The 20,740-nt window shown below is 34.4% G+C and overlaps 1 protein-coding gene across 1 annotated transcript in view; it reads right to left on the reverse strand.

The window, feature by feature from the left end:
* Positions 1-20,740, reverse strand: part of LOC126745138 (protein timeless homolog) — an 817,207-nt gene that overhangs the window by 581,423 nt on the left and 215,044 nt on the right. Inside the window, exon 7 of the mRNA XM_050452863.1 lies at positions 2,338-2,513. Within this exon, the coding sequence (XP_050308820.1) occupies positions 2,338-2,513 (176 nt within the window). The remainder of the gene's footprint in view (positions 1-2,337; positions 2,514-20,740) is intronic.

Genomic DNA, 20,740 nt, shown 5'->3' on the forward strand with positions numbered 1-20,740 from the left:
TGCTATTGCCCATTTGCCAACATTAAATTTCTGAGGGTATTGCGTGTGTCCCTCTCTAATAATGTGAGGATTGAAGTCGCTCCAATAACGACAGGTTTCTTTGTTGAATTTGCCATTTAAGTAAAAGGTGTATATATCACTGAAACAGATATTTTTATTAACGTGGGTTGAGTAATAATCTTGTCCGTCACAATTTCGTGAAACTCAATACGTCGGTCTGGGTCATCATTCCCTAATTCTTGAGTAATTAGGCGTTAGTATGGATGAAACTTGTAAAACTTCAATACTTTCGTGACTGACTCACGTAACAGTCCAGTTTGATCTGCAACTTTACGAAGGGACTTAGTGCATAGGGATGCAAGGGAGTCATAGCAACTTCAATAAGTACTTTAATCTCAGCGGCTTCATCAAGCAGTCTTGGCTCATTCCTTTTCTTATTGACAACAGATCCTGTTTCTTCAAATGTAGTACTAACTCACGGATGTACTTGTGTCCAACATTTCTTTCAAGATGTCTTTCGTTGATTGTGGTCGCTGTTTTTGCAAAGCAACTTTTGCAAGCTGTTTTTGCAAGCAATAAAAGAAATAGGAGTTGCCATTTAAAATTTTAGGAGTAGGTGCACTGGGGGTCAGGGATGAAAGTACGACAAAAAATGCCTTAAAAATTGTCTCTCTTGATATGTAAATTAGCGTGTTTCGCCTAACTTTCACACTATCATTGGTAGAGGCAATATTAAATGCTGTTCGTTTTTAAATTAAAGAACCCTCAACAGATATCAAACAAGCAGACTATTTTTTGGTTTCTGCAGTTGTGCACTCAACGCTATGTATTAAATTAAATAGTTGTCTCGTGGAGGTCGAAGAGGGTCTCGGGTTTAATGGATTCTACAGGGATTTTAAGTCTGCCATTTTTCAAGAGATTATAGTGTTCTTGGATCAGTTCGACTGGGATTTTTTATTTTTGAATAAGCCTCTTGAATATTTGTTCCTCTAAATAAATAGTCGGTTAGAAAATTCCCAGTGTGGTTTTCAATTGAACATAAAAATCGTATTATCGAAAAGAACAAATGCACAAAAAATATAAACAAAAACGATCAACTGCAGAGTATCGGGAGTTTTCTAGATTGAGACAGCTATGCAAGGATCTGACGCACAAATTTACACATAGTATATTTACTGCACTGAAGCAGCTATTGGCTCAAACATAAAGAAATTTTGGTCATTTGTTAATCATAAAAGGAAAAATAGCTCTTTTCCAAATACACTGAGATACTTGGACGGGACAAGTTGTGCTGGAGAAGAGATTGCTAACATGTTTGCTGATTATTTTTCTACAGTATACTCACACCATAGTGTTAACGTCCCCACTTATGAATTATCTGCATCCGATACCCATATACCTAACCTTCACATTAGTATACCCATATACCTAACCTTCACATTAGTATATCTGATATATTTACTAAACTCTCATCCTTGAATATTAACAAGAGTCCTGGATCAGACGGTGTGCCTACTTTATTCCGAAAAAAATTTAGCTTCAATCTCTCCAGAGCCTTATACCACATATTCAATCTGTCCCTTCGAACTGGAATGTTCCCAGACTATTGGAAAGAGAGTTTCCTAAAGCCTATTCGTAAGTCGGGCGACAAAACCAGTGCTACCAACTATCGTCCTGTCACTATATTCAGTGCGATTCCCAAAGTTTTTGCAAGCTTATTATGTGACATCATCACCCCTCTTCTTGAACCTCTACTAATTGATCAGCAGTTTGGATTTAGACCACGCAAATCTACAGAGCTAAACCTTCTTACTCAGGTGGACTTTTTGTTGGATACCTTGGAGAAGGGATATCAAGTGAATACAATATACACAGATTTCTCCAAGGCATTCGAAGGTACCTCACAATATTTTGTTGCATAAACTAAAAATTATTGGTATTGATGAAACTTTATTATCCTGGTTCAAGAGCTATTTATCTGATCGTAGACTGATTGTTAAAATTGGTAATTTTCTTTTTAAAACTATTCAGGTTCCATCTGGAGTGCCTCAAGGCTCTCATCTCGGGCCACTTCTTTTTAATATTTTTATCAATGATATAGATGAATGTTTCACTGTGTTTTACATTGTGTTGCATAATGTAAAACACAGTGAAACTTATTACTTAAAAAATTATTACTTAATGATTTTCTGTATTTCTGTATATTACCTACATTATGTATTACTGTTGTGAATGTAGAAGTTTAACAAAATTGTAATTGGGCTTTGCCCGTTTATAAATAAATAAATAAATTGTCACCCTGTATTAAGATATAATTAAAATTATAGTCGTACGTACCGTCTGGCGATCTATCCATAGCAGCCAATGTCATAAAAAGCTCCCGGTAGGCCAGAACCGCGAGATGCAATCGGCGAGACCATAGTTTTATCTTTTTCTTATCGGTAGCCATCATATCATAAAAGTTCTCGCTCTGTTGCTGAACATAATGGAAAGTTTGTACGGACATCGTTTCACTGGAAAAAAAAACATTAATTTAGTCATTAATACATACTATTATAATTGTTATTGAGGTTAAAATATAATAATAATAATAATAATAATAATAATAATAATTATTATTATTATTATTATTATTATTATATAATTAATAATATATATAATTATTAATAATGATTATTATTATTATTATTTCGTTTTTTAGTCTTCTTTGGTTTTGTGTGGCAATGAACCCTATCTACGAAGATTGAACTCGACTAACTATGGATATTCTATCAAAAGAAACAATGCCGATATCACGTTCAGCGCCAAGCCCATATTCAAAAATTTTACAATTTTCTTTAAGTTTTTTTGTTTTTTGCTTATTAATGGTTTTTATGCATTATTATACAATATTATATAACATTTTTGTATTTTTTTTACCTTTTGTATACTTTTTTATATGTCTATCTTTTTTGATACACTGGTCTACGAAAAAGTTTTATTAAAATTCTTCATGTACAGGCCGCGTGTATCATAAAAGATACTCATTTTTTTTTGTTTTTTTTTATTTTTTTTTCTTTTCAGATGAACAAGCATATTATAGAAGATTTCTGCGGAACCCTACTAGAAGTTTAGATAAAACAACCTGATTGTTTTTTCTAAATTTCTCGTCTCTTTGTTGCAGAGTGTTTAGCTGAATAAAGTTAATTGTCTTCAAAAGACTAAGTTAATTTATAACTGAAAATGATGGAGTTTAGTAGTGATGATTCTGTTCAAGACCCAAACTTTCTTCTTAGTAGTGATGAGTATGAAGACTCGTCAAGCGAAAGTGATAGCGATGATGAAATTGTCAGGCGTCCTATCGAAGTAAGGCGAAAAGCAGCTTCTACAGATGAAGTTCCGCAACACGAAGTTACCGATTTGGATATGCCGAGCACTTCAGGCAATACTACTGAATCCCAGTGGTTAAAAGAAAAACTAGCCAATATTAAATGGGAAATGCCTACCCATGAAGATCCACCCCATATTGAATACACCGCACCTTTTACTGGAATCAAAGATATCTTTGCTGGAATCTTGGCACAAGGAAATCCAATCGACTTTTTTGACTTGTTTTTGACTAATGATATTATAGCTCTCCTAGTGGACCAAACGAATTTATTCGCCACTCAGCATTTAATTAGTGTAGACACTCCTGGGCAGTCACGATCCCATTCGTGGACTCCAGTAACTAGAAATGAAATTTTCAGATTTTTTGCTCTTATGGGGTGGATAAGAGCAAAAAAGATGGGTCTAGAGAAACTCCCAGAGATAAGGGATTATTGGAGAGTACATACACTTTATGGTATTCCATTAGCACGCACCGTAATGCTCAGGAATCGTTTTGAATTAATTTTAAAGTTTATACATTTTTTCGACAATACAACGGCTGATACTAATGACAGACTATATAAAATCAAAGAAGTCCTTGATAAATTTATTAAAAATTACCAAAAATCTTTTACACCCGGTGAGAAGATATGTGTGGATGAATCATTGATACCTTGGCGGGGAAAGCTTATATTCCGCCAATATATACCGAACAAAGCAGCAAAGTATGGTATAAAAGTTTATAAGCTCTGAACTGAGAGAGGCTATACTAGGAATTTCTCAGTTTATTGTAGTAAATCAAAAGACCCAACAACTGAAGTTCCTGAAAAAACCGTTATGAATTTAACAGATGGTCTTTTAGATGAGAGTCGAACTGTGTATACCGATAACTACTACACAAGCATTCCTCTGGCTTATCGTTTGAGACGCAGAAAGACTCATCTGGTAGGTACATTGAGAGCGAACAGGAAATACTTCAATAATCAAAAGATGTTATAGAAGCTAAAATAAAAAGAGGCGAGATGGCGGCTAAGCAAACTGGCGATGGTATTGTTGTCCTAAAATGCCGCGATAAAAGATATCGTAGAATGTTGTCAACGAAAACATCAGCTCTAAAAGTCTCTACCTCCAAAGCTAGAAAGCGCACTCCAATAATAAAGCCAAATATTATTACGGAATATAATGCAGGCAAGTCGTCGATCGACCTTAGCGACCAGATGGCGACTTACGGATCTGTTACGACGTTGTACTAAGTGGTACCGTCAACTTTTTTTTGAAATTTTATGGGAAACAAGTTTGGTAAACGCGCATTTTCTGTTTAACGAAGTCACAACCCATAAGAAAATGAGCATCAAACAATTCAGAGAGGAAGTAATAAGTGGATTGCTTGAGAGAGCTGACACTCCTAGAGATTTGCCTGGTACATCCAGAAATGCACAAGCCAAGCACTACTTGGTCAAAAATGAAGAGCATGGAAAAAATGTTCGTGGGCGATGTGTCAAATGTTACAACAAATATGGTAGAAAAGAAATTAATGGAAAAATTGTTAGAGCAGCCCAAGTTTGTACCACGTGTCCCGTATGCCAAGATATTATCTGTCGTTCTTGTTTTAATTCCACACATTAGACTTTTTTAGTTTAATGCGTTATTTTGATATTATGTAGATAATAAAGTCGTTTTCAGTAACAAATTCGTACTTTACCTACCCTTAAAAATGTTCTTTTATGTTAGAAATATATAACTTGTTTTTTTTTTGAAAATAATTTGTGATTTATTTTTATTCATTATTAGCCCATCCTTGTCCCCAACCCAAATATACCAAGAAATTTGTGTAGGCCAAGACTTACTTTCTGCCATGTAAATTATATTAAATACGCGTGCGGAAACGATACACAGCACTTATTATAGAACGAAATAGTATTTGTGTATTCGATACACATGGCGGTCAACGTTTTAAGTATCAAAAAATGTGGCAATAAAGCAACCTTAAGTGCAAGAAATACTTAAGTTAAATTAATATATATGTATATATACAGTATCGGACAAAAATAGAGCGACGATACAGTTTTTTTCTTTTATTAAAAAAGCAAAAACGCAAGAAGAATTAAAAGTCAATAAAACAAATGCACTCATTAATAAACATATATTTATTACATAACATACTAAAATTCTTCCGTATAAACAAGATCATAAAAAGAAAAAGAAAAGTTAAATATTTCTATACGACAAAAATTAAGCGCTTACAATAAAAATAAAAGAAAACATTATCAAATTGCGCCCTTAATATTTAGTCCAAAAGCCTTTATTTGCGATTACCTGGCGGCACCTTTGAGGCATGGAAGAAATTAAATTATCAATTATAGTACAGTCAATCTGTAATTTTTTTTTAAACTATGCAAGTCGCTAATTTTTTGAGGGTCGATTCTATTTCCGAAGAAAAGCTTAAGTTTTCGGAATTGAGAGTCTCACCCCCCCCCCTTTTTTGGGAAACTCAAAAAGTTTTTCAAATCGATTTTCCAGCTAAACAGCGAGTCATACAGAAAAACTTATTGAACATAAAATGTAGAGCTTTTTGTGCTCTATAATTCATCTCATGGGCCCGAAGCTATAGAACCAAAATTCGAAAAGTTAGAGGGCGCCAAAGTCACCAAAAATGACTTTTTTCACTGAGAAACAATTTTTTTTACTATCGCAAGGATTGCAAAAATGTAGAGGACAAAAATACCTACAAAATGCATGTCTTACTTTTTTTTTTCGATTTATTGTTTTCGAGATACAAGGATTCAAATGTCGTGTAGTGCTTCGCGAGGATGAAAAAAAAGCAGCTGCTCGCTGGACCGCTGTCGCCCTTTCCACTCCCACTCTCCCCGCATCTACTCTCCTCCATCAGCTGATCCGGCAGTGACTAATTTACAGTTTTGACGTAAACACGTACATTTCGCTGCGCAGCAATGAGTGTTTGTTTCACATGCAATGCGAGGGTTGAGGACAATCCGTACAACGTGGGATCGAAGGGTCGGTTGAAATTACTTGCGTCATGTACAATCCGAGAAGACGTGCAGTTTGAAACACTGCTAAGCGACGAAAGCGTGCCTAACGTTATGCATAAAAAATGCTATGCAAATTACAGCGATCTGCGGGTTGCTGAACGGGATAAAGCCAAATTGGAAAATGCCAGGTAATTTGTAAATTTCTTGCTATTTTATATAATTATTCAGTAATCAATTATCATTACATGCATTACGCAACCATAATTATTGAGGCACGTCACTTTCACAACTGCAACGCCCTCTGCTTTTGTTGTAATTGGTGCTCCGTAAACCATGTACCAATTTCTCTTATCCCTTTCTACTAAATCACTTCAATTATTCATTTTGTGCAAGTTAGAATAATTGGAGTTAGCAAAAGAACATTTAATCTATGCAAATTTCATTTTCGTGGACTTACAGCGCCATCTGCATGGCTTTTTTCAATTTGTCAAGAAGGGTAAAAGAAATTTTGTTCAGGTTCTACTTTAATTTCATGATGCGCAAACGTCAGGCGACGAAAAACAGCTTTCGCCAAACATCTGAGGCAGGCTACATACACGAAAGTAAACATTTCCGTATTAAATGCATTATATCTCAAAAACGGTAAATCGAAAAAAAAAAGTAAGACATGCATTTTGTAGGTATTTTTGTCCTCTACATTTTTGCAATCCTTGCGATGGTAAAAAAAAATTGTTTCTCAGTGAAAAAATGAAAAAAGTCATTTTTGGTGACTTTACCGCCCTCTAACTTTTCGAATTTTGGTTCTACAGCTTTGGGCCCATAAGATGAATTGTAGAGCACAAAAAGCTCTACATTTTATGTTCAATAAGTTTTTCTGCATGACTCACTGTTTAGCCGCAAAATCGATTTGAAAAACTTTTTGAGTTTCCCAAAAAGGGGGGGGGGGGTTGACTCTCAATTCCGAGGACTTAAGCTTTTCTTCGGGAATGCAATCGACCCTCAAAAAATTAGCGACTTGGATAGTTTTTAAAAGTTCTGGCCTTTTTTAATTACAGATTGACTGTACTATTATATCTTGATCAATATTTTTACATATATTTTTAATTTCTTCAAAAATGTATTCTTTGTTTTTATAGGTTTTACCTCTAAGTTGCCTATCGACAATATCCCACAGGTTTTCGATCGGGTTAAGATCGGACGATTGGGCTGGCCATTTAAGAATGGCTATTTTATTTTCATTAAACCATCCTTTTATACATTTTGCTGTATGTTTTGGATCTTTGTCATGTTGAAAAACAAAACTTAGTGGCATATTCCATTCCGCATAAGGTAGCATGACATTTTCAAGGACATATCTATACTTAAACCTATCCATAATGCCCTCAATTTGGTAAATTGGTCCCATTTCATAGCCCGAGAAACAACCCCACACTAACACGTTGCCACCTCCATGTTTTACAGTACCTTGGACATACTTTGGGTCAAGTCTTTTACCTTCAACATATTGAACACCATCACTTTTATACAAATTAAACTTTATCTCATCACTAAAAAGTACTTTTTTCCATTGCTCTGGTGTCCAATGAGCATGTTGTTCTGCAAACAGAAGACGTGCTTTAATATTCTTCTTACTAAGAAGCGGTTTTTTGGCAGGTTTGCATGCTTTTAAGCCTGCTTCAACTAGTCTGCGCTGTATCGTTCGAGAGGAAACATTAGAGCCCCCAGCTTCAGCCAGAATTTGCTTTGCTGACAGAAAAGGATTTGCCTGGAAGATCCTTTTAATTTTTCTATCCAGTTTCTTTGAAGTTTTTCTCGGTCTATCCCTCTGTTTTCGGTTAACTACTTTTCCTCTAATTCGATAGTTCTGAATGGTTCTCGACACAACAGATTATGAAACCCTTAGTTCTTGTTTTATTACGTATTGTGGTGTTCCCATCTTATACGATGCAATAATTCTTTCTTTAAGATCAATAGAAAAACTTTTACCACGAGGCATTTTTAAACAAAATATAGATTTGATACCGACCAAAACCGATGTTTATATCTACTAATGGTATGAACAATATCGATCAAGTCGCTTTATTTTTGTCCATGAAAAAATGCGTAAAAACATACAACAATTTACTAATCTCTTGCTATTCATCACAAGAGGCAAAGAATATTTATTTAAATACGATTAACAAAGGTATGTACTGATACTACAAAATTGTTCCTAATTATACGAGGTACAGTCACAAAGTTTTTTAGGAATATTATAGCGTCGCTTAATTTTTGTCCGATACTGTATATATAAATTATGTAAGCAATGAAATATGAACCTAACGTTTTAATTTACTATACGCTAAAAATTAAATTTATTTGTAATTAGTGAGGACAAAACAATATTTTCACAACATTATGTTATAATAGATAATATTAATAAAAACAGAATATGTACTAAAACGCAACAATTTAAACTCCAAGAAATAAAATACAACTTTTCTCATTTTCAGTAAAGTATAAATTTAGTATTGGCCCATTTGTAACAAAACCCTAAAGATAAAATAAAAGTTGTGTAACCAAAATAAATATATAAAAATAAAAAAATCGATATAATGATTTTAAATCTCGACCTGTATAGCTAAACACCGCCACCGGCCAACTTGCCTAAAAATTCTGAAGATTATTTCAGAAGGAATTTTAGAAATCAACTATCACTCATAATAAATTATTACAAAAGTTTTTGTGTTTAAAACGTAAGATAGTTTTCTTGAATGGGTTTTATAAATAAGTTGGGTCGTTGTATTAGCTTAGACTATTACGCTCAGATTAAAAGAAATAGAATATCATTGACACCAATTAACTTGACCGTCTTATCTTTCACCGTTTTATTATCGTTGACCCTATCAACACTCTACAGTTATGTGACCACTACTCAATCTAAACTTAAATGTTTGTGTTATAACGAATACAGGATACTGATAGGGTTAAAAAATATTACAAATACAAATACAAATATAAATACAATTCGTTTATTTGTCAAAATAAGAAAAAAAAAAGAATACATTTTATGAAAAAAAAAGTATGACAAAAAGGACAGTTCATCGATTATAAAAAAATCGCTTCACATGCTCCTTATATTAAGGAAAGCATATGTGAACTATCCTATACATAACAAACAAAACAGCTAAATATTTTTAAATAATTCCATATAAAAACTAAACTAAAAAAAAAGAATCAATGCATGACAGATGCAAGCACTATCATTAGTATTTAGTCTATGAAAGAATTTAAAACGAATACAAGAAATATAATGTTAAGTTATGAAAAAAAAAACAAAAAATTTGCAATTAAGGAGGCAGAAGCGAGGGGCGACAGTAAGGGCAGCCTGGCCGCGGGAAAAGCGAGAAAAAAAAGATTATTATAATATATGATATTACGCTGAAGTCCGTTGAAGTATGTTGTATTATTAATGACTAATGTTTGATTTCCTAAGCTTGAGAACATTGTTCATAGAGTAACTTTAATCTGACATGCTTTGAGAAACCCTTCTTGATACGTGTTTTAATCTGTTCCGGCAGTTGGTTCCACACGTGCGCAGCAACAGAATTTATGAAATGATGTCGTATGATGGTGAGGGATTACAAATTTGTGATTAAACCTAGTGTTGCGAATATGAATGGCAGTATTTAACTCGAAAAACTCATCCATTATCCCAAAGATGCTGGTCATACACTTTTATAAAAGGTAAAAAACACGAAATCTACAGCATCACAAATACATTTAATAAAATAACGAGGTTACATGTTTCGCTCGACTAGAGCATCATCAGACCTAAACAATAATTAAAATTATGTAACCCGAAAACAGGAGAATTCAACAAAAACTTACCATAACATACACAAAACACCTAATATTTAAGTAAACAAAGATTACAATAAAGTGGCACTATCTATGTACAAAGAACTCAACTAAACAATCAAATCCTTTATACATTTCAGAAATCTAACCATTATTTAAGAGTCTAGAACTACTTGAGGTTATTAAAAACTAGGTGGCCATCAAAATCAAACCTTTCATTAACACAGGACAGATCTGGGCTTTTAAAAGCTTTACTAATCTCCATTGTCTCCAACAAGTCTAGTTTTTTACTTTTGTTGCATTGATGCAGTATTTTTATATTTTGGCTGTCAGGAAAATCATGTCTGGAGTCGAGAAGGTGATTAGCAAAAGCTGATCTGGTCACTGTGATTTCGGTATTTTTAAATTTATTGTATTGGGCCTTGTGTTCACTAATCCTAGTAGAAATCTTCCTACCAGACTGGCCGACGTACACTGCAGGGCACTCTTTACACCTAATCTCATAAACTCCTGGAGAAGATAGCGGGGGTAGTTTATCTTTAGTTTTAATTAGATGTCTATTTAAGGTATTATTGGTTTTAAAAGCTGCGGTTATGCCAAAGGGAGAAAAAAAGCGGGATAATTGTGACGAAATTGGTCCAAAATAAGTAAACGACCTAAAAGTTTTGATATTGCTTGTTTGTTGTCTGATAAAATTAAATGATAATTTATACTTGTTCACATATTGAAAATACATTTTATATATAGGTTTAAGAGGGAAAAAGTTACTATTTTGTTACTTATTTTGGACCAATTTCGTCACAATTATCCCGCTTTTTTTTTTTTTTTTTTTTTTTTTTTCTCCCTTTGGCATAACCGCAGCTTTTAAAACCAATAATACCTTAAATAGACATCTAATTAAAACTAAAGATAAACTACCCCCGCTATCTTCTCCAGGAGTTTATGAGATTAGGTGTAAAGAGTGCCCTGCAGTGTACGTCGGCCAGTCTGGTAGGAAGATTTCTACTAGGATTAGTGAACACAAGGCCCAATACAATAAATTTAAAAATACCGAAATCACAGTGACCAGATCAGCTTTTGCTAATCACCTTCTCGACTCCAGACATGATTTTCCTGACAGCCAAAATATAAAAATACTGCATCAATGCAACAAAAGTAAAAAACTAGACTTGTTGGAGACAATGGAGATTAGTAAAGCTTTTAAAAGCCCAGATCTGTCCTGTGTTAATGAAAGGTTTGATTTTGATGGCCACCTAGTTTTTAATAACCTCAAGTAGTTCTAGACTCTTAAATAATGGTTAGATTTCTGAAATGTATAAAGGATTTGATTGTTTAGTTGAGTTCTTTGTACATAGATAGTGCCACTTTATTGTAATCTTTGTTTACTTAAATATTAGGGTTTTGTGTATGTTATGGTAAGTTTTTGTTGAATTCTCCTGTTTTCGGGTTACATAATTTTAATTATTGTTTAGGTCTGATGATGCTCTAGTCGAGCGAAACATGTAACCTCGTTATTTTATTAAATGTATTTGTGATGCTGTAGATTTCGTGTTTTTTACCTTTTATAAAAGTGTATGAATGGCAGGCCTTAAAATATTTCTTAAATAGGTAGGCTTATTATTATTTATAATGGGGTAAATAAAATTATACATATGAAGTTTTCTCCGGTTTTCCATATTTAAAATATTTACTCTATTCATATGTGGTGTAATGTGTTCTCTAAAATTTATATTATAAGAAAGTCTTAGACAGGTATTTTGTACCTTTTGTATCATTCTTTTTACGTGTGACAGCAAATAATTATTGTATACAGTGTCACCATAATCAAAAAGAGACAGAACTAAAGTGTCACACAACAAATACTTTTGCCTAGAGGGAATATATTTTTTTAGCTTATATAGATTTTTAAGACGCAAATAGGCAGCTTTTAATTTTATTTTAATATGAGGCTCAAAAGTAAGGGCGTTATCTATAATAATACCGAGGTTTTTTGCTTGGTGAACAACTGGAATTTTATTACCTGAAATGCTAATATCTAAATTATGTTGAACATCTCTTCTGATGTTTTTACTTCCTAGCATTATAACTTGCGTTTTCGCGGAATTTAATTTAAGATTGTGGTCTCTTGCGAAAGTTTCAATGCTTTTTAGATCGGATATGAGGGAGTTTTGTGTCGTTTCAATATTTTCCTTATTTATTGGTATATAGATTTGCGAATCGTCAGCATATTGTTGCAAAGTGGCATGTTGGCATGTGACTACCTTATACATATCCGCAACATAAATTGAGAATAATAAAGGTGAAATGACTGAGCCTTGTGGTACCCCGCAAGAGATTGCCTGAAACTCTGAGTACCTCGTGATGCCCGCCCCTCCGGGAATGGCCACTTGACACTCTCGACTGTTAAAATAATTTTTTAAAAATTGTACAGTGTTCGCTGAGAGGCCAAAATAGTGCAATTTTGCTAGTAACAAGTCGTGATTTACCGTGTAAAAGGCCTTACTAAAGTCGAGTAGAGCCATGCAGGTGCCAGATTTCTGTTCCTCACTGGAGCGTCATTTAATATTTTTGTAAGACAAGTACTTCTGCTGTACCCCAAGCGAAATCCTGACTGGCATTCTGGAAGAATTTTATGGACTTCTGCAAAATGACCAAGCTCAATGGAAATGTGTTTTTCAATAATTTTCGACATAGCAGGTAAAATAATTATTGGTCTGAGATCCTTTAGTTCTAGGGGATTTGATACTTTTGAAATTGGTTTGATTATTGCTCTTTTCCAAATTGTGGGAAATCTGTTATTAACAATACATGAATTTAAAATATTTAACAGCGGATTTAAGCAAAAAGACAAACACAACTTTATATCTTATATCTTGAATCATATTATCTTGAAAATGTGTAAGATGGCCGCAGTTTCAGTTTCACGTGACAACTCTTCCAAAGTTAAATTTCTTAGAATAATTTATGTTTATTAAATTTAACATTTATATAGAAACGTTATTAAAAATCTCATATATACATACATATTTCATATAATTATTTTTATGAAGATTAATAAATAATAATAAAGGGATAGGTTTATCGGAATGCTCCGTAAGCAGAAGGAGTCAAGGTGATCTCTACCAACGCGTGTTTATGTTTCTTGGCTTCTTCAGAACAGAGCAACCAGAAAACCAAAAGAAAGAGTGGAGAAAAAAACATAAGGGATTACAAACAAGAGCAAACAACCAATTTCAGCACTAGTACCTCCGGCTTTGGCGGAAAAATACATACAGCATCCATACTAATAAGGCATAAGCTACCTGTAATAAAATCTTAATCCTAAATATAGTTAAAAAAAAAGCAAGCTATCACGGAGAATTAAATGGTAAAAGGATGGGTTTATCGGCATACTCCGTAAGACGGGGAGCAGCAGAAGTAAGAAGCCAAAAAGCAGAAACACTTGTCGGCAGATACCATTTTTACTTCTGCTTTCCGTTTTACGGAGTATCCCGATAAACATATCCTTTTACCATTTAAATCTTCTCTCTAGCTTTATTTTTTTTACTTAATATATTTTAAAGTTTTCTGTTTTTGCCATCACTCTCAAAATTTCATTAAAAAGTAAAAAAATAAATATATATTTTTAAGGCCAGCGAATAAATGGCAGTAATAAAGAAAAATACCAGGCCCTGCGAATATTTTTGTAAAAAATGAGGGTCTACATTAATTATTATGGCAATTATTAAAAGAAAATAATTGAAGAACGACTACGCGGGCGTCTAGATAGATAAAAAATAAGGGGGAAATCTGTAATATTGAAAAATATATTAAGTTAATGTGATTTTTTTTGTCATGTTGTTTAATTGGCAAACACTGATACTAACTTATAAAAAATTAATAAAGCAATATACTAAGTTAAAAATGTTTGACTTGTAATGTAAGTTTCATAAAGAAGTAGGCTGTACTATAAACGTACGCATTTTACATCGAAAACTTCCATAATATATGCACTACAGACTTTGGAAAATTCTCATCAATGGTGTCTATACGAGATTTTTAATTGAATATTCTTGAAGAAAAAATTGTACGCCACTAATTCTTCTAAAACCAAAATTATTTCTAAAATTCTTAAGTTCTTAAGTGAGCTTATGACCCTTCTGGTCCTTGGTAGTTCCAATCGATGAAATCCATTCATTTTCAATCGTTTTTCCAGAGCGAATCCTGATTTTTCTAGATTACTTTTTACGATCTCATCCATGCTCAGAATATCAGCTCCAGTTAGAATTTCCTTCTATAACTTTGGATATTCTGTAAGCAAGTACTTGATTTGATTCAGAAAACGATGAGATAAGCTCAAGCTCTTTAGACCTAATCCAAGACGTAGAACCAAGATAACTTCTAAATTCTTTAAGTTCTTTGGCCTCTGAAAACTCTTCTATTTGAGGTGAGGCTCAACAAATTCATCCCGATCCTTATGTGAACTCCTGATTAATGTCAGTACATCAGAATCTATTTACGCTTTACAGCTTACTTAAGGACATGAATTCCATGAGACAAGGACACTTTATTGGCTTGTCCTTACTCTCTTTTAACATCTAGAAACTTTCAGTGAAATTCCAGTTATCCATCATAAGTGTTATTCAAAGTCGAAGTCGAAGCCGAATTAAATACTAATTCAAATTCAAGTTCAAGTTCAAGTTCAAGTTCCAAATTCCAAATTCCAAATTCCAAATTCCAAATTCCAAATTCCAAATTCCAAATTCCCAATTCAAGTTCACATTCAAGTTCACATTCAGATTCAGATTCAGAATCGAAATCGAAATCGAAATCGAAATCGAAATCGAAATCGAAGTCGAAGTCGAAATCAAAATCGAAGTCGAAGTCGAAGTCGAAGTCGAAGTCGAAGTCGAAGTCGAAGTCGAAGTCGAAGTCGAAGTCGAAGTCGAAATCGAAGTCGAAGTCGAAGTCGAAATCGAAATCGAAATCGAAATCGAAATCGAAATCGAAATCGAAATCGAAATCGAAATCGAAATTCAAATTCAAATTCAAATTAATACTTTATTCATGTCAATGCAACTTTCAAGATGTTTACATACGTTAAAAAAAGGATAAAAAACAAATACCCAAAAACCCTAACCTAAGTACAGTTAACTAAAAACAGCACTGGAACATTGACATAAAACTTGGTTAAAATAGATTAAACAACACTAAAAATTTAAAAATATTAAGTTATTATTTTTTGTATTATAGTATATATTTTTAAAATTGTTCACTGATAGCTTTCTTATTTCCATTGGCACTTTGATTCCCATATAATCAGGGTGCCTCTGACAATTCAGTAGTCTGCAAAATGGCGCATTAAGATCTTCTACCTGCCTCGTCTGATGGTGGTGGATGTCACCATGCTTAGTATAATTTTGTTATTTTTTTTATATAAAGCATTCGCATAAGAAAGTCCAATGTTTTGCCGGACAGTGAGACTTATGAAAGATATAAACAAAGAAATACTTTGATCCTAAAAAACTTAACCTTTAATTTTCTCATTTTTACAAATGATTTAGGCCTTTGAGTAAAACTGAAGATTCCAACATATCTAGGAATTCATAATTCAGCTGGATTCATTAAAATTATATTAATAATCATTCGGATATTCAACCGTTTTTGCTTTGGTGCACTCTTCCAACGGATGAAATTCATCAATGTATCAATGGTTGATAGTGATTGGTTGATTGACAGTGAATTGTGAGTGCGTTAGAAAGAGTGCCCACCAAAGGTGTGCGCTTGAAGAGAAAAGGAATGATGTGCATTTTGCTTGTTATGCACTGTATTTCTTCAGGCCTATCATCAAATGACTCTTGCCGGTCTTTTAAGACCGTACTGTAGAGATTTGGCGCCATCTTTTTATAATTCTGGGTCGCATCTAGGAACATAGGAATCGACTGAACGGGATAAGGTTTGGTTGCTTGTATTTATAAGGTCTGGGTGTGATGTTATTGGACGCGAGCCAACGGAGCAGGCCACGCCCCCTCAGTTTGCGGAACTTAAAGCTGATTAGAACGGAATTGTCAACGTAACTGGTCTTTTACGGTGTTTAGGAATTGTTTTTGGTTATTTGGCGTGTGATTTGGGTTTTATGTGGGACTTGTGTTTGGAGTGGTTAGTAAGGATGGGACTTGGGTTTGGAACACACTAAGAAGAAAAGAAATGTATACTGTTAGAACTTATACCGTTAATACTATAATGTTAGAATGAAATATATATATTCCATTCCCTGTTCCTTGAGGAGTCTTGTGAGTTCTTGATGGTCTTTGGATGTTTTTGGGAAAAGCTAATCTCAATCTATCCTTCTGTACTTTTTAAATGTTTATTTTATTTTCGCAAAATAATTTAAATTTTGTAGCCCAGTTGGACTTGTCTCTTAGCACTACCTTTGGGACTTTGGATATATTGGGATCAACGCTTTTGGGATTTAAAATGGGATTTACAGTTGGGTGTGGGTTAGAATCTGACGATATTGAGGGGCAGGCTCTCTGTTTGGTGTTTTTACAGGGTGAACCAATTCAGACGCCAGCTCGCCTCCATCCTGTGAAGACGGAGACAGGCTCGCATCATCCCTGGTTCTTTTCCTCTTTTGGTCTTGAGGACATGACTTTAGCCGGACCCTCCAGCACCGTCAGATGCTTTATGAGTTTGGCATTTTTGTTAATTAGGGCGTTGTTTTGGTTCAACAGCCCTTCGAATTTTCTACTCAAGTCTTTATTTTATACTCTAGGAGTTTGATTGTCTCGGTGAGTTAAGAATTTTTGAACTTGATCTCATAGATCTCGTTCCTTCTCTCAATTCGCAGATCCCTTTCCTGAATTTCTTCCTCGAGTTTCCCCTTCCATTCCTCACTGGGCCTCAGCTCGGCACTTTGAGGTGGCGTTTTGCCAGCTCCCAGGTCGGGGTTTGGAGGGCTTTTTAACTGTTAAAAAGTTTTGGGGAGTCTAGGATCAAGACGGGATTGTGATGATGATTTTTTTAAATTTTTGTTGTTTTGTTCGCTGTGGATACTGTTATGCTGCTAACTGCTCACAACTAGCTGCAGAATAATGACTTGATGTACATTTAAGCGTAGTGTTCCTTATTTTTATATGGAACAATGCTCACCGAAGCTGCGCGACTGCCGCCAATTGAAAATTTTTAAAGCTTCTCGATGCAGTGTCTCACTGCATGGGTGCTGAAACATAGGACACGTTCAATTTTCGACTGATGCGTACCGAGGTGCTAATATGTTTTAAGTTATGTATAAAATTGAATTTGAATACTTTTGTTTATACATTTTTCAAGAATTTAATGTTAAATTCGTACAGTTAATAGAATCTCACCCTACGATATTACACTACGATATTACTAGCAAAGATTGGCATCGAGTGAATGTGCAGGAGAAAGCTTGGCAAATTATAGCATAATAAGTAAATGCATCAGGTAAGTAAAACAAATTATTTTTTTAAAAGTGTTTATTTTGTTTTTATTACATTCATTTTTCTGATGTTAAGTACAAATATATACATACGTATTATGCCATTGTTTTTAACTTTTAGATCTGTGAAGCCAAAAAAAAAACTTAAAACTTTGACAGTGTTTTCTTATAATATTATTCTTTCACAAAGTATTTATTTTGCCATAGTATAGATCCTGTAGGTGTCATAAAAAAATCAGCGAGTTCGTCCCTATAGGCTAGAGTTCCCTGATAAAGTTATGTAAAACACATAAAGCCTGAATGATTGATTGTTGTTTCTAGAATTCTAAACTTGAATATTAATATATGCCAAAAGCACGTTCAACTGATTTTCAGCCTCTTGAAAGCCTTGCATTAAATATACGCTCTTTGTTTGTTACATTTCATTCGGGATAAGGTTTTAAAATGTTTTGTGTCAGCGGGCTCATCAGCTGCGAAAAAATATGAGAAATTTGTTATTTCTCCTGAAAGTGGTTTCGGGTCCGGCATTCCTAACACTCCTCTTAATAAAGCTTTATCAAGTGCATTCCCTTTTAAAGCTCTCCCATCGCTATTCCTGCCAAATTCACCCACACCTATCGTTCGTATCCTTTTTTTGAATAAAAGGACGGACTTTCTGAGTTAAAAGTTGGAAAGTCTCCTGACGTCCTGTAGAATAACGTGAATTTATCCACATACAAATGTACTTCCTTAAAAAAATTAAAAGCACTATCTCGTCTTTGTTCTTGCCAAAAGGGATGCACCCAAAACCGCCTTCGTTTTTGTTGAAAATTAGCCTAGTTAATATGATTTAAATGCAAAACTGCAAGTAAATCATCTTTATAGGACGACATTTTAAAAACCATCTTCAATTTGCATGGTTTTGTATACCATTTTGGTATGCGATCACAAGACGCACACATGTTGTACACTTGACTTGCGTTTCAGGTACGCTTCACTTCAATCATATCGCTGCTTTGGTGGGCGCTCTCCCTTAGGATCGTAGGTACGATGCATTTAGTCTTCAGCAATATTTTTCTTTATGTAGTGCGACTCTACTGCAAAAAAACTATTCATTTCCATGTAAACTGACATATATATCAAATTTGCTCCAAACTGGAATGGACATTTTAGAAATAATTGTTGTTTTTAGTAAAAGCCGGGCCGTGCCATTTTTAATCAAGAATATTCACAAAAGAAACACGAAATGGTTTATTCTAAGGATCCTTTCTTTAATTGCTTCTACTTTCCGGTCCTAGCAGTTCTCAAATTATACCCCTACCAGGTCGCCGAAGGCTACAATAAAACGTGTACTTTATGATAACATTTTTAACGATTTTCATAAAACATTGATGTGATTGAAATTCTAAAAAGTCGGGTTTAAAAAAGTGTTCAGTACTTATAAAAGCTCTGGAACAAACTCAAAAATTATTGAGTTAAGTCTAGTTACCTTTATTCATTGGCAGTGATTGTTGTTATACACATTATTTAAGAAACAACATATTTGGTTAATAAACCTTTACTTACACTACCTTTACCTACACTAGTTACAGTGTATGTAACTTAAAAAACCAAGAAGTTTATATCAACTTCTCAATTTAGAATCTATGCAGAAATGCCGCCTTTAAAGTATGATATACTATACAGGGTGTTTCAGAACTATGGGACCAAACTTCTGGGGGTTGTGCACTGCAACAGAAGAATCCATTTGAGTATAGGAACCCATGTCCAGAAATGCGTCACTACGCCACTACGGCCCTAAGACGTGTTAAAATTTATAAAAAACATTAATTACCTAAATAGGATCTGCTGCATTTATATTTACCTTTTGGACATGATACCATAACAACAATTGTTTAAAATCAACGCTTAACAATGCCAATTCTCAATGTCATGTTTAAAAATGTTATAGCTTACAATTTTTAAACATTTATTGCTAATGGAAAACTTTACCAATCAAGAATTGCCGGATATGCATTTGACAGCATCCTGGATACAAAAAGTTTATTGCGGTTCATCGGCGGCTCGCTGAGACAGGCATGTTTAAGATGCATGATACTGGTGTTGCTCGAACCGTAAGAATGGTCGAATTTGAAGATGATGTGCTTCAGCGAGTTGCCGATGAACCATCAAATAGCACACGTGACGTCGCTAAGAATATGAATACGAGTAACGCTTCTGGCGGGTACTACACGAGCAACAACTCCATCCTTACCACTTCCAGAAAGTTCAAGGTATGACTGCAGCCGATTATCATCCTAGAGTTCAATTTTGTCGATGGCTTCTGGATCACATCATTGCACAACCAAATTTTTTACGATGTTTTGTGAACCGATGAAGCCTCTTTCACAAGCGACGGTATTTTTAATAGTAGGAATAGCCATGTTTGGGACGAAGAAAATCCTTATGCAATTTTTCCAAGAAAACATCAGAATCGTTGGCCTGTCAAAGTATGGGCAGGCATTGTTGATGATTATTTAATTGGGCCATACCTTCTATCGGAACGGTTAACAGGACCTATTTATCTGCGATTCTTGGAGGAAGTTCTCCCAGAACCCCTTGAAAATGTTCCACTAAACGTTAGACAGCAAATGTGGTTTCAGCGTGATGGAGCGCCGGCTCACTTTGCTGTACAAATACGCGAGTATTTAGCTCAGCGGTTTGGGCACCGTTGGATTGCCAGAGGTGGAGCAGTTTCTTGGCCTCCTAGGTCACCCGATTTAACGTCGCTCGATTTTTTCTTGGGGGGACATGTAAAGTCTTTAGTCTACGAAACTCCAGTAGAATCAGAGCTAGACTTAATTGGACGAATAACAGCAGCATTTGAAATCATTCAAAACGATGATAAAATTTTTAGTGTAGTCCGCCAAAATCATGTGCGGCGTTTGAATCGGTGTATTGAGGTTGGAGGAAGGAATACATTTTGAACAATTGTTGTGATGGTATCATATACAAAAGGTAAAAATAAATGCATCAGATCCTATTTAGGTAATTAATATTTTTTCTAAATTTAAACGCGTCTTAGGGCCGTAGTGGCGTAGTGACACATTTCCGGACATGGGTTCCTATACTCAAATGGATTCTACTGTTGCACTGAACA

The sequence above is a fragment of the Anthonomus grandis genome, chromosome 15, assembly GCF_022605725.1.
Source record: "Anthonomus grandis grandis chromosome 15, icAntGran1.3, whole genome shotgun sequence".
NCBI classification, from domain to species: domain Eukaryota; kingdom Metazoa; phylum Arthropoda; class Insecta; order Coleoptera; family Curculionidae; genus Anthonomus; species Anthonomus grandis.